At 41.2% G+C, this 14915-nt stretch overlaps 1 protein-coding gene across 14 annotated transcripts in view; it reads left to right on the top strand.

The window, feature by feature from the left end:
* Positions 1-14915, top strand: part of SPECC1L (sperm antigen with calponin homology and coiled-coil domains 1 like) — a 148139-nt gene that overhangs the window by 90770 nt on the left and 42454 nt on the right. For all 14 annotated transcript variants that reach the window (XR_004030968.1, XR_004030969.1, XM_030815916.1 and 11 more), the window contains 3 exons: positions 2396-2479; positions 4933-5089; positions 8702-8804. Coding sequence is in view for 12 of the 14 variants with exons in the window: in XM_030815916.1 (XP_030671776.1) it covers positions 2396-2479; positions 4933-5089; positions 8702-8804 (344 nt within the window). In the remaining 2 variants the exon portion in view is untranslated. The remainder of the gene's footprint in view (positions 1-2395; positions 2480-4932; positions 5090-8701; positions 8805-14915) is intronic.

Here is a 14915-nt window from a genome sequence, read left to right as displayed (position 1 = left end):
TGTTTTGTCTGTCAGATTTTGTGCATAATATACTCTTCCTTTACGGATAAATGCCAACTGCCAACAGAGTTCAGAATTCTGTGATGCTTGCTTATGGGCTCTTTACACAGAGATGATGTTTGTTCAAGATAAGAACACTGTAGAGACTCTTAAGCTATATACATCCCATCTTTATTAAGCTCATCCTTCCACTCCCCTAGGCCTCCAAAGTAGTAAATAATTATAACCAAATGTTCCTCATACCCTTAGAAAATAAATTTTAGCCAGACTTGGTGGCTCATGCCCGTAATCCCAGCACTTTGGGAGGCCAAGATGGGAGAATTTCTTTAGCTTAGGAGTTCAAGATTAGCCTGGGCAAGATAGTGAGACCTCATCTCTGCAAAAAATTAGCCAGAAGTGATGGTGCATACCTATAGTCCAAGCCCTTCAAGAGGCTGAGGTGGAGGATCACTTGAGCCTGAGAAGTCAAGGTGGCAGTGAGCCAAGATCACACCAGTGCACTCTAGCCTGGGCAACAGAGCAAGGTCCTGTCTTAAAAATAAATAAATAAATAAATAAAAACTAAAAAGAAGCTGGGTGAAATGGCTCACTCCTGTAATCCCAGCACTTTGGCCGACATGACAAAACCCTGTCTCTACTAAAAATACAAAAACAAGCCTGGTGTGATGGCAGGGACCTGTAATCCCAGCTACTCAGGAGGCTGAGCCGGGAGAATCGCTTAAACCCAGGAGGCTCAAGAGTTTGAGACCAGTCTGGGCAACATGGTGAAACCTCGTCTCTACAAAAAATACAAAAATTAGTCAGGTGTGGTGGCTCACACCTGTAGTCCCAGCTACTTGGGAGGCTGAGGCAGGAGGATCACTTGAGCCTGGGAGGCAGAGGTTGCAGCAAGCCAAGATTGCACCACTGCACTTCAGCCTGGACAATAGAGAGAAACCCTGTTCCCCCCTCTCCCGCCCCCCCCCCCACAAAAAAAAAACAAAAAACGAGAGAGAAGAAGAGGAATAGGAAGGAGGAGGAAAAAGAAGAAGAGAAAAGAAAAGAAATTTTGGAGTGCAGAATATATGTTATCCTTAAGAGATAGCATGATATGCCATTACTTTTGACATCATTATATTTTTAGGAGGGATCATGTTTAAATTGTCAGTTCTTAAAAAGGATTCGTGGACATTCGTGGCTGAGAGTCTTCATTACATACAAGGTTTGGTGTTTTTCTTAACCCAGTCACACACCAGACCCTGACCAGAAAGAACAATTCAGGTTGTCCTTGTGACTGCCTCCCTGTGTCCTGGTCTGAAGAGTCTTGTCGGGCTGTAGCCCTAGGTAAGAAGTATGCAGGAAGAGAGTCAGCAGGACAACTCTGGTCTGTGTTTGGCAGGTGCTGGTGGGGAAGCAGGTCCTGGGGAAGTGATGTTCAACTGAGACCTGAAGGATGATCAGGTTAGCCAGGATTAGGAGGGAATAGAGGAGGAGGCGAGGGGACAGCTGGTGCCACTGCTCAAGGAACTAAAGGAACTCCCAAGACAGCTTGTGTTTAGAGAACAAGGGAGGAGTAGAACAAGGTGAGGCTGCAAATGGAGATGGTCGAAGCAATATCTGATTGTGTCCTTTCCTGAAGGCTCAAAAATGTTTGATGCTTCCTTGTTGCCCTCAGACTAAAGTCCACATGCCAGGTAATGAAGGTTTTCCTTAATCAGCCTCATCCTCCTTTAAAGCCCCTTTCCCTGCTGTCCTGTTTGTTTTCCACATACCCCATGTTTTAGCCATACTTAGCCTTTATTATTCTCTTAACTTGAATGTGTTTGTACCTTTCTCTGACTGTTGTCGGCTAAAATATAGTTCCCCACCTCTTTTCAGTAAGGCCCAGCTTAATGTCATTGGTTTTTTCGAAGCCTACCCTGCTGCCTAAAATCAAAGAGAATGTCTTCTCCTCTGTGGTTTGATAATACTTTTGTCATTCTGTTACTCTAATTATCCCATCCTGACTTGTCTATGGTTGTATGTATTAATATGTGTAGCTTCCACACTAACTGTAGGCACATGAAGGCAAAGCTTTTATTTAGTTTGTAGCTTAGACCTAGTTGCAGTAGAGAATCTTTGAATTTTGGTGGAATTGCATCAAACAGGTAAGTGGCAGCCCGGGATTCAGAAGTATTCGTCTGTGTGGGGCGTCTCATTCCTAGAGATAAAACATTGAATGGAATGTTCTACTGTGTTCTGTGTACACGTGAGTTGTTTTGGATTAACAGACTACGGGAAATTGTTGAAGTTCCCTGGATTGGGAAGAAGGATGAGCTTCAAGGCTGAAAGCAGTAAAACTCACCTTCTTTGTACCTTTATTACTTTAAAGTTCAGCATCAGATTTCTTTATTGGGATTCTTTCTACTTTGTACAGAGCATCTGTTAAGAACATCTTCAACCAGCCGGCCTGCTTCCCTCCCGAGAGTGCCTGCAATGGAAAGTGCCAAGACCCTCTCAGGTGATGACTTTCATCTGAATTTTTGTTTTATTTGTTGTTTTTTAGAGACAGGATCTCACTATGTTGCCCAGGCTGGTCTCAAACTATCCTCTCACTGGCCTCAAGCTATCCTCTCATCTTGGCCTCCCAAAGTGCTGGGATTACAGGTGTGAGCCACTGTGCCCGGCCTAGCTGTTCTTTAAATCAGTGGGAAGTCCTGTGCTCAGCTAAAATTCCATCCCAAAGGCTTTTTCTGTGTGTGTGTTCTTCAGATTCTTTCTCAATCTGTTTCCTCTATTTTGTATAAAGTTCTGAGAGGTTTTCTCATCCAGTTTCCTAGCACACCACTTAAAAGAAACTACTGATTTAAGGACTATAAAGAACTGAAATTGAACGAAAAAAACATAATTATAAAATGATGCTAGAAATATATAAGCATGTCATTTGAAGATCATATAACAGGAGAAAATGTTTGTGCCCTCTGGATCTTTAAGGACATTGCTTTACTAATGCAGAGTTACATTTTGCTTGTGGTTATCCTGAAGTCATTGAGAAAATTTTAGCCAATAAAGTGGGTGGCGGGGGTGGGGGTGGGGGTGGGACTGGGGGCGGCAGTTTTTAGTAATCAGGGGAAAACAATTACTGACATGTAACATTGATTGCATTAAATCAGCCCAGGAATGATAGAGTTAATGGATCCTGCAGATCCACCTTCTTCTGAGGTGAGAAAGAATCTGAGGTCAGGAACTTTGTCGACTATGTGACTTGTCACTGTGCTCAGCCCTGCGTTCTGAGCACCTGGCAATACTCAGTGCTGCCTTTAGAAAGCTGCGGTTATGGATCTGATACCAGTGGCCGAAGTGCCTACTCCCACTGAACAGTTCTCAGAACATTTTGTAATTCTAATAAGCTAGTACAATGTCTTACTGTGCCAGACTTCAGAATAGGACTTTTCCAAAAGATTGTTGCTATTTCCCAGCAGTTGACTTGATATGTTTTGGTTTTCTGTCTTACTGATTTAGTTTTTGTTTTTTTTTTTTTTTTTTTTTTTTTTTTTTTTTTTTTTTTTTTTTTTTTTTGAGACAGAGTCTCGCTCTGTCGCCCAGGCTGGAGTGCAGTGGTGCAATCTCGGCTCACTGCAAGCTCCGCCTCCCGGGTTCACGCCATTCTTCTGCCTCAGCCTCTCCGAGTAGCTGGGACTACAGGCGCTCGCCACCATGCCCGGCTAATTTTTTTTTGTATTTTTAGTAGAGACAGGGTTTCACCGTGGTCTCGATCTTCTGACCTCGTGATTCGCCCGCCTCGGCCTCCCAAAGTGCTGGGATTACAAGCGTGAGCCACTGCGCCCGGCCTGATTGAGTTTTTTAAAATGTACCCTGAGGCCAGTTGCGGTGGCTCATGCCTGTAATCCCAGCACTTTGGGAGGCCTAGGTGGGTGAATCACCTGAGGTCAGGAGTTCGAGACCAGCCTGGCCAACATGGCAAAACCCTGTCTCTACTGAAAATACAAAAATAAGCCTGGCATGGTGGCAGGCGCCTGTAATCCCAGCTAGTCAGGAGGCTGAGGCAGGAGAACCACTTGAACACAGGAGGCAGAAGTTGCAGTAAGCCAAGATGCGCCACTGCACTCCAGCCTGGGTGACAGAGTGAGACTCCCTCTCAAAAAAAAAAAAAAAAAGTGCCCTGAGCTAGCATTACATGTAGCCCTGTAATAAAGCATGTCTTTCCTTTCTGTCCCTTTAACAGTGTTTTTGGCTGAATTTAGAAGGGTTGTATTGATTTGAATTGTGTGTGTTGGGCAGGGCTGAGTAGTTACAAGTCTGGTTATAATTAGCCTTTGGTTTTTAGTTGTATTTGTAATTAAACAGATGTTTATGTAGTACTCACTATGTGCTTGGTAGGTACTGTGAGGGTTATAGAGATGGATAAGGCACACTCCTTATCTATAAGGAATATAGAGTTCAGTGCATATTTCAACTATGCCTTTTCACAGTTTTTTTTTTTGTTGTTTTTTGTTTTTGAGATGGAGTCTCTCTCTGTCGCCCAGGCTGGAGTGTAGAGTGGTGCAGTCTTGGCTTACTGCAACTTCCACCACCCGGGTTTAAGCAATTCTCCTGCCCCAGCCTCCCATGTATCTGGGATTACAGGCATGCACCACCATGCCTGGCTAATTTTTGTATTTTTAGTAGAGACAGGGTTTCACCATGTTGGCCAGGCTGGTCTGGAACTCTTGACCTCAAGTGGTCTGCCTGCCTCAGCCTCCCAAAGTTCTAGGATTATAGGCATGAGCCACTGCGCCTGGCCTCACAGTTTTTTTAATGGAACAATAAGAAATACTTTCCAGTTATCAGTATTAGTTTTTCCTCCTGTATGGTAATATCTGTTGTTTTTGGAATCTTCAGAAAAAAAAAAAATCTCAAGAACTCAGTCTAAAATGTTTTTGCTATAAAGTACATAATGACTATTTCTCACAGTGTCTCGACGAAGTAGTGAAGAAATGAAACGGGACATTTCTGCACAGGAGGGAGCGTCGCCAGCCTCTCTGATGGCTATGGGAACCACGTCTCCACAGCTTTCCCTGTCCTCTTCTCCAACAGCATCTGTGACTCCCACCACCCGAAGCCGAATAAGGTAGAGAACAGTTAATATTCATGCATTTCGTGTGTACCTTTCCTGGCCTTTTGACAGTAAATGATCAAGTTGTAAAATGATGGCATTTGAGCACTGTGACTTTTTTTTTTTCTGTGTGTTGTTTGCTAATCTTTCTTATATCCGGAATTGGGTAAATGATATAGAAGACACTGACAAAGTAAAAATGATAGTTCCTTTCCCCAAGTAGCTGTATCTTTTTTTTTTAGAGAATGGTTGCGTGCAAAAGGAAGTATTATGAAATTTAGATACTGAGGAATAGGTGGAGTGTTAGGGAAGGCATCCCAGAAGGTTAGAATTTGAGTGGGGCCTTGAAGGTTGTAGACAGGGAGGGCGGGGGGCATGATTGGCAAGGTCAGTAACTTGAGGGAATGCACCAAAGGGATGAGTAAGTGAGGAGTATGGAGGGGGATGCTGTAGGTAGGTGGTTCTATAGATTCAGTAGACTGATACAGAAGGCCAGAGGAAGGTGTACCTACCATATCAAGCAACAGTAGAAGAAAAGATTGACTAGGCAGGGGATGGCAAAGTGATGGAACTTTTTTTTTTTTTTGAGATAGAGCCTCGCTGTCACCCAGGTTGGAGTGCAGTGGCGTGATCTTGGCTCACTGCAGGCTCTGCCCCCCGAGGTTCACGCCATTCTCCTGCCTCAGCCTCCCGAATAGCTGGCGAGCAGGTGCCCGCCACCTCACCCGGCTAATTTTTTGTATTTTTAGTAGAGATGGGGTTTCACTGTGATAGCCAGGATGGTCTTGATCTCCTGACCTCGTGATCCACCTGCCTCGGCCTCCCAAAGTGCTGGGATTACAGGTGTGAGCCACCATGCCCGGCCTGGAACTTCTTTAAAATCGCATTGAGTCACTTTGATGTAGTAGAAGCTATAAAGTGGTATAAATAAATTATCATGTCTGGATCAGTGTGATAACAGTGGAAAAGAGGTGAAGAGAGGGTTGGACCCAGGAGATTTTTCATAAAGAAAGATGATTTCAGCAACAGATCTTTATAAAAGGAATGCAAGAATGGATGATATCAAATATGGCTGTGTTTGTTTACACTGGGAGTCTGGGAACATGGTGCTACATTAATAATGGATAAAAAGTACATGAAAATCTAAGTTTATATTTTATTCATAGTTCTCTTAGGACTAAGAGATATTAAGAACTTAGGGGGAAAAACAGATGTCAAAAATTTAGCATATGTTGTTTATAGGGATGAAGAAAACTGTAGGCAAGCATTAAGAATAATTAAAGGAAGCAGCCGGGTGTGGTGGCTCACACCTGTAATCCCAGCACTCTGGGAGGCCGAGGTGGGCAGATCACTTGAGGTCAGCAGTTCAAGATCAGCCTGGCCAACATGGTGAAACCCCATCTGTACTAAAAATACAAAAATTAGCCTGATCTGGTTTTGCGCACCTGTAGTCCCATCTACTTGGGAGGCTGAGGCACTAGAATCGCTTGAACCTGGGAGCCAGAGGTTGCAGTGAGCGAGATCGTGCCACTGCACTCCAGCCTGGGCTTCAGAGTGAGACTCTGTCTTAAAAAAAGAGTCTTAAAAAAAGTGACTTTTATGTTGAGCCAGACAAGTTTTTGTTTTTTGTTTTTGGCGTGCCTTTTTGCATCCATTCACATAACTGTGTCATTCTCTTTCCCTGTGGTTTAGCGATAGTATAACAAACTTCTTGGAATCCTTTAAAGCAAGCTTCTCCAACCCGCAGCCCAGGACAGCTTTGAATGCGGCCCAACACAAATTTGTAAACTTTCTTAAAATATTATGAGATTTTTTTTTTTGCAATTTTTTTTTTTTAGCTCATCCGTTATTGTTCATGTCAGTGTATCTTACGTGTGGCCCAAGACAATTCTTCTACTTCCATTGTGGCCCAGGGAAGCCAAAAGATTGGACGTCCCTGCTTTATTTAAAGCAAAGCAGAAATGTTACAGGCTGGCACACAAATATGTATATTTCCTTCAAGGAGGCAGTCTAACTGCACATAGAAAAGTAGTATTTTTCCTTTTGGTTCTTAGATCAATAAAAATTGGTACTATTTCAAGGCTCCTCTCAATTAGAAAAGCTTCTGTTGTAAATGTGTCCTCTTTGATTTCCTAGCATACTTTGGAGGGTCAATACTAACAGAATAAATATACTGAGGAATACTAAGCTGCTTGTAACATACAAACCTTTAGGATATTTATTGGGCTGCTAAGTTCACAGAACATGGGACTAGAGTCTCCACTTTGCTATAATCACTGAAAAATAGACCAGTCTTTTAAGCACAGGCTACTAGTCAAGCTGCCGGTTACATTACACAACACTCTCTTTCTCTAGGTATTCCTTGGCATTCTGTTCCACTTCCAAAGTGTGACCAAAAGGGAAGATACGGTGCAGAATGAGTAGAATTGGAAGTCTCCCCTGCCCCTTCACCAGGGGTGATTGCAAAACCTTTTTTGATTAAAGGTCTGGCCTAAGGCAGGATATTTATTTTGACTACAAGGCAGTTGACAATGCCATAAAGTACCCTACATAGAATTTTTTTTTAAATGAATCATATGTATAGCCACGGAATTTTAACCCCCCAAACTTCTACAGTGGTTTTACTTACTATCATATAGTAAACTCTGAAGTTCCTTGGGATAGGGGCCCTGTGTTGTTCACCTTCAATTGCCTACTGCTTGCACATTGCCTGGCACGATAGTGCTCCATAAGGAGATGTTGAATAAGTGAGTTTACAGATAAATTCCATTTTTGAGCAAGGCAAAATTCTAACTGCCTAAAGTCAAAAAATGGTGTACAACATAGAACTAAATACATCGGAGACATTTCATGGAAGTTACAACTATTGTTCATGTTTATTGCCATCTTTTGTCTGTTTGCTTCCCCCCATTGTAGACTCCTTGAAGGCAAGAACTGTTATGCCTTAGAATCCTGCACCTTGCATAACCTTACCCTGTATATTTTACAATAAGTAATTTTTTAAAATGATGAGATGATAAGACATAAACGGTTATATTATTATTATTATTATTATTATTATTATTATTATTATTTGAGACAGTGCCACTCTTGTTGCCCAGGTTGGAGTGCAATGGCATAATCTCAGCTTACTGCAACCTCCATCTCTAGGGTTCAAGTGATTCTCCTGCCTCAGCCTCCCAAGTAGCTGGGATTACAGACACCCGCCACCATGCCCAGCTAATTTTTATATTTTTATTAGCGATGGGGTGTCACCATGTTGGCCAGGCTAATCTCAAACTCCTGACCTCAGGTGATCTCTCTGCCTCAGGCTCCCAAAGTGTCGGGATTACAGACGTGAGCCACAGTGCCCGGCACATTTTAATTTTAAATACACTTTGTACTGTCTTTGCCACTTTCCACATGGGTGATTTTTATAGAGTCCCTTTCTTCAGTTAGCAAAGAATTCTGACAACAGTGCATCTATAGGGCCATAAGCTAAAAATCAAATGTGTGAAAAACTATGTCTTGCCTTTGTATTGCCTTACCATGTATATTTCCCCTGTTTAAAAATGCAAACTTTAATACTTTTCTCTTATTCTGGTGCCCAAACAAAAAATATTTCAACTTTGGGTTACTTGTTTTCAGAGAAGAAAGGAAAGACCCTCTCTCGGCATTGGCCAGAGAATATGGAGGATCAAAGAGGAACGCCTTGCTGAAGTGGTGTCAGAAGAAAACAGAAGGCTATCAGGTAATCATATGATTCTTTTGTCCCATGTGAGTAATTGCCAGACCAACTGCTGGAGTGTCGTGGCTTACTACCTGTCACACATTAGAAATGATAAGTCCTGACCGGGCATGGTGGATGACATCTATAATCCTAACACATTGGGAGGCTGAGGCGGGTGGATCACTTGTGCCCAGGAGTTCAAGCCTGGGCAACATGGCAAAACCCTGTCTCTACAAAAATAAAAATAATAATTAGCTGGCATGGTGGTATGTGCCTGGAGTCCCAGCTACTTGAGAGGCTGAGGTGGGAGGATCACTTGAGCCTGGGAGGCAGAGGCTGCTGTGAGCTGATAAAAGAAGAAATGATGAGTCCTATACAAAATGTTAGGAACACATTCTCAAAGTCCAGCCATAACTTGACTATCACTTGGATGAAGTAAGTTTGTTACCTTTCCACAGTACCCAATATTTCCAATATTACTCATCTGTTGTAGCACTTTCTTACTTAAGTCCAGGTTAAATGCTTTTTTAAAGTTACATTAAATATAGCTTTGGAGAGTGGACTCTAATTCTCCATACAAAAGGGAAACCTGTAGAATTCATCCATTCTGCTAAAAAATACAATTTTGATTTCTGTTGTCCTCACATACAATATTAGTTACAGAGATTCTCCCCAGCTTGTAGCTGGTACTCTTCATTGCATTTCATGCTTTGGCACAAATGCACAGAAGTACAACACAAAAAGGGAATGGAGTTCTATGTTCCTGATCTCTTCACATCAGACCTCATCTCACCAAAATGGCATAAAAGGTGCAGCTACAACATTTGCATACAAATTTCATGCCTTAAGAGGTAATAACATAGTAGAGGAAAAGAAGATCTGCCATTAACAGGTCCCTTTTGGATGAATTTGTACATGACTTTAAGTGATGATCCTCAACTCGTTTAAGATTAAAGAGCCAAGCATATTGCAGTGGACATACAGAAAAGTCATGATAATCATTGAGGATTTACTAAGACTCTCCATGTCTCAGCTTCCAGCCAGTGGCAAGTAAAAAAGAGAAAAGAAAATAATTTAAAAAAAGAATCTCCATGCCAGCTTCCACTGGCTAACAAAGGAGATAAGTAGTGTTGGCAAAGATGTGGAGAAATGGGTAGGCTTATGTTTTGTTGGAGGGGACCTATAAAATGTTGTAACTGCTGTGGAAAGTAGTATGGCAATTCCTCAAAAAAGTAAACAGAATTACCATATGACGTGGCAATTCCACTTCTGGAAAAGCAGAGACTTGGAGAAATATTTTAGGCACACGCATTTTCGTGGCAGTGTTATTCACAGTAGCCAAAAAGTGGAAGCAACCCAAGTGTCTATCGATAGATGAATGGATAAACAACCTGTGGTATATAATACAATGGAATACCATTCTTCCTTAAAAAGGAAGAAAATTCTTACACATGCTACAACACGATGCACATTGAAGACATTGTGCTAAATGAAACAAGCCGTATACAAAAGGACTAATACTACATGGTTCTAATTGTATGGAATACCTAGAGTTAGTAATATTTATAGAGACAAAAAGTAGAATGATGGTTGCCAGGGGCTGGGGGAGGGAAAAAAGAAAAGGGGTGGGTACACAGTTGAGTTTTACAGAATGAAAAAAGTACTGGAGATGGATGGTGGTGATGGTAGCACAATCATATGAATATACTTAATGCCACTGAACTGTGTAATTAAAGATGATTAAAATGATTTGTTATGTATATTTACCACAATAATAAAACTCCACTGCAAAAAGAAAAAAGTGATTAAGACCAGATAGAAAACCAGCAAGGGAATAGAAGACTTGAATAGTACTGTATACCAACCAGACCTAAAGACATTATACAACACTGCACCCAATAATAGCAGAATACACATTCTTCTCTCGGGTGCACATGGAAGATTGCAGGTTAGGCCATATGTTAGGTCATAAAACTAGTCTCATTAAATTTAAAAAGACTGAAATTGGCCAGATGTGGTGGCTTGTGCCTGTAGTCCCAGTATTTTGGGAGGCCAAGATGAGAGGATCACTTGAGCCTAGTAGTTCGAGACCATCCTGGGCAGCATCAGGAGGCCCTGTCTCTACAAAGATTAAAATGAAAGAAATAAGATTGAAAGCATTTAAATTTTCTTCATTTTTTTCTGATCACAATGAAAGATTAGAAATTAGTAGCTGAAGGAAAATTGGAAAATAAGTGAAAATTAAAGCACACACTCTAAATAACCAGTGGGTCAAAAAATTAATCACAAGGGAAATTAGAAAATTCTCTGAGAACAAAAATGAACACAGCATACCAAAATTTATGAGAGGCAGTGAAAGCAGTTCTCAAAGGGATTGACATTGATTGATGGATTGACATTGATTGATTGACTGATCGATTTAGAGACAGAGTCTCATTCTGTCGCCCAGGCTGGAGTGCAGTGGTGTGACCTTGGTTCACTGCAGGCTCCAGCTCCCGGGCTCAAGTCATTCTTCTGCCTCAGCCTCTTGAGTAGCTGGGATTACAGACATGTGCCATCATGCCCGGCTAATTTTTGTATTTTAGTAGAGACGGGGTTTCGCCATGTTGGCCAGGCTGGTCTTGAACTCCTTACCTCAGGTAATCTGCCTGCCTCAGCCTCTGAAAGTGTGGGATTACAAGCATGAGCCACCATGCCCGGCCTCAAAGGGAAATTTATAAACACCCACCTTTAGAAAGAAGAAAGATCTCAAAGCAATAATCTAAGTTTCTTCCTTAAGGAAGTAGACCAATAACAGGCTCTGAAATTGAGGCAATAATTAATAGTTTACTAACCAAAAAAAGTCCAAGACCAGATGGATTCACAGCTGAATTCTACCAGAGGTACAAGGAGGAGCTGGTACCATTCCTTCTGAAACTATTCCAATCAATAGAAAAAGAGGGAATCCTCCCTAACTCACTTTATGAGGCCAGCATCATCCTGATACCAAAGCCTGGCAGAGACCCAACAAAAAAAGGGAATTTTAGACCAATATCCCTGATGAACATCGATGCAAAAATCCTCAATAAAATACTGGCAAACTGAATCCAGCTGCTGCTTGATCCATCATGATCATGTGGGCTTCATCCCTGGGATGCAAGGCTGGTTCAACATACGCAAATCAATAAACGTAATCCAGCATATAACCAGAACCAACGACAAAAACCATATGATTATCTCAATAGATGCAGAAAAGGCCTTTGGCAAAATTGAACAACCCTTCATGCTAAAAACTCTCAATAAATTAGGTATTGATGGGACGTATCTCAAAATAATAAGAGCTATCTATGACAAACCCACAGCCAATATCATACTGAATGGGCAAAAACTGGAAGCATTCCCTTTGAAAACTGGCACAAGACAGGGATGCCCTCTCTCACCACTCCTATTCAACATAGTGTTGGAAGTTCTGGCCAGGGCAATCAGGCAGGAGAAAGAAATAAAGGGTATTCAATTAGGAAAAGAGGAAGTCAAATTGTCCCTGTTTGCAGATGACATGATTGTATATCTAGAAAACCCCATCGTCTCAGCCCAAAACCTCCTTAAGCTGATAGGCAACTTCAGCAAAGTCTCAGGATACAAAATCAATGTGCAAAAATCACAAGCATTCTTATACACCAATAACAGACAAGCAGAGAGCCAAATCATGAGTGAACTCCCATTCACAATTGCTTCAAAGAGAATAAAATACCTAGGAATGCAACTAATAAGGGACATGAAGGACCTCTTCAAGGAGAACTACAAACCACTGCTCAATGAAATAAAAGAGGATACAAACAAATGGAAGAACATTCCATGCTCATGGGTAGGAAGAATCAATATGAAAATGGCCATACTGCCCAAGGTAATTTATAGATTCACTGCCATCCCCATCAAGCTACCAATGACTTTCTTCACAGAATTGGAAAAAACTACTTTAAAGTTCATATGGAACCAAAAAAGGCCTGCATTGCCAAGTCAATCCTAAGCCAAAAGAACAAAGCTGGAGGCATCACGCTACCTGATTTCAAACTATACTACAAGGCCACAGTAACCAAAACAGCATGGTACTGGTACCAAAGCAGAGATATAGACCAATGGAACAGAACAGAGCCCTCAGAAATAATGCCGCATATCTACAACCATCTGATCTTTGACAGATCTGACAAAAACAAGAAATGAGGAAAGAATTCCCTATTTAATAAATGGTGCTGGGAAAACTGGCTAGCCATATGTAGAAAGCTGAAACTGGATCCCTTCCTTACGCCTTATACAAAAATTAATTCAAGATGGATTAAAGACTTAAATGTTAGACCTAAAACCATAAAAACCCTAGAAGAAAACCTAGGCAGTACCATTCAGGACATAGGCATGGGCAAGGACTTCATGTTTAAAACACCAAAAGTAATGGCAACAAAAGCCAAAATTGACAAATGGGATCTAATTAAACTAAAGAGCTTCTGCACAGCAAAAGAAACTACCATCAGAGTGAACAGGCAACCTACAGAATGGGAGAAAATTTTTGCAATCTACCCATCTGACAAAGGGCTAATATCCAGAATCTACAATGAACTCAAACAAATCTACAAGAAAAAAACAACCCCATCAAAAAGTGGGCAAAGGATATGAACAGATACTTCTCAAAAGAAGACATTTATGCAGCCAAAAGACACAGGAAAAAATGCTCATCATCACTGGCCATCAGAGAAATGCAAATCAAAACCACAATGAGATACCATCTCACACCAGTTAGAATGGTGATCATTAAAAAGTCAGGAAACAACAGGTGCTAGAGAGGATGTGGAGAAATAGGAACACTTTTACACTGTTGGTGGGACTGTAAACTAGTTCAACCATTGTGGAAGTCAGTGTGGCGATTCCTCAGGGATCTAGAACTAGAAATACCATTTGACCCAGCAATCCCATTACTGGGTATATACCCAAAGGATTATATATCATGCTGCTATAAAGACACATGCACACGTATGTTTATAGCGGCACTATTCACAATAGCAAGGACTTGGAACCAACTCAAATATCCAACAATGGTAGACTGGATTAAGAAAATGTGGCACATATACACCATGGAATGCAGCCATAAAAAATGATCTTAAGGGGAAAGCTTTCAGTCTTCACCATTAAGTATAATGTTAAAGCTGTGGGTTTTTTTTTTTTTTTTTTTTTTGAGACAGAGTCTCACTCTGTCACCCAGGCTGGAGTGCAGTGGTGTGTTATCGGCTCACTGCAACCTCCACCTCGCAGGTTCAAGTGATTCTCATGTCTCAGCCTCCCAAGTAGCTGGCATTACAGGTGTGTGCCACTACACCTGGCTAGTTTTCTTATTAGTAAAGATGGAGTTTTGCATGTTGCCTAGGCTGGTCTTGAACTCCTGGCCTCAAGTGATCCATAAAGTGCAGCCATAAAAAATGATGAGTTCATGTCCTTTGTAGGGACATGGATGAAGCTGGAAACCATCATTCTCAGCAAACTATCGCAAGGACAGAAAAACCAAACACTGCATATTCTCACTCATAGGTGGGAATTGAACAATGAGAACACATGGACACAGGAAGGGGAACATCACACACCGGGGCCTGTTGTGGGGTGGGGGGAGAGGGGAGGGATAGCATTAGGAGATATACCTAATGTTAAATGACGAGTTGATGGGTGCAACACACCAACATGTATACATATGTAACTAACCTGCACATTGCGCACATGTATCCTAAAATTTAAAGTATAATTTAAAAAAAAAGGAAGTAGAAAAAAGATAAGCTAAACCCAAAACAAGCAGAAGGTAGGAAATAAAGATTAGAGCCAAAATAAATAAAATAGAAAATATAAAAACAATAGAGAAGATCAATGAAAAAAAAATTGGTTCTTTGAAAAGATAAACAAATTGACAAACCTCTAACTAGATAGATAAAAAGAAAACGAAGACTAAAGTTACCAAAATCAGGAATAAAGGGACATTACTAATGACCTTAAGAAATAAAAAGGATTAAAATGGAATACTGTGAACAATGAATGCCAAAAATTGGATAACTTAGATGATATGGACAAATGCCTAGAAACATTATCAAAATGGACTCAAGAAGAAAGAACATCTGGAGA

The sequence above is a fragment of the Nomascus leucogenys genome, chromosome 7b (genome assembly GCF_006542625.1).
Source record: "Nomascus leucogenys isolate Asia chromosome 7b, Asia_NLE_v1, whole genome shotgun sequence".
NCBI classification, from domain to species: Eukaryota; Metazoa; Chordata; class Mammalia; order Primates; family Hylobatidae; genus Nomascus; species Nomascus leucogenys.
Note: the sequence above shows the minus strand (reverse complement) of the source record. Positions and strands in the feature narration are given on the sequence as shown.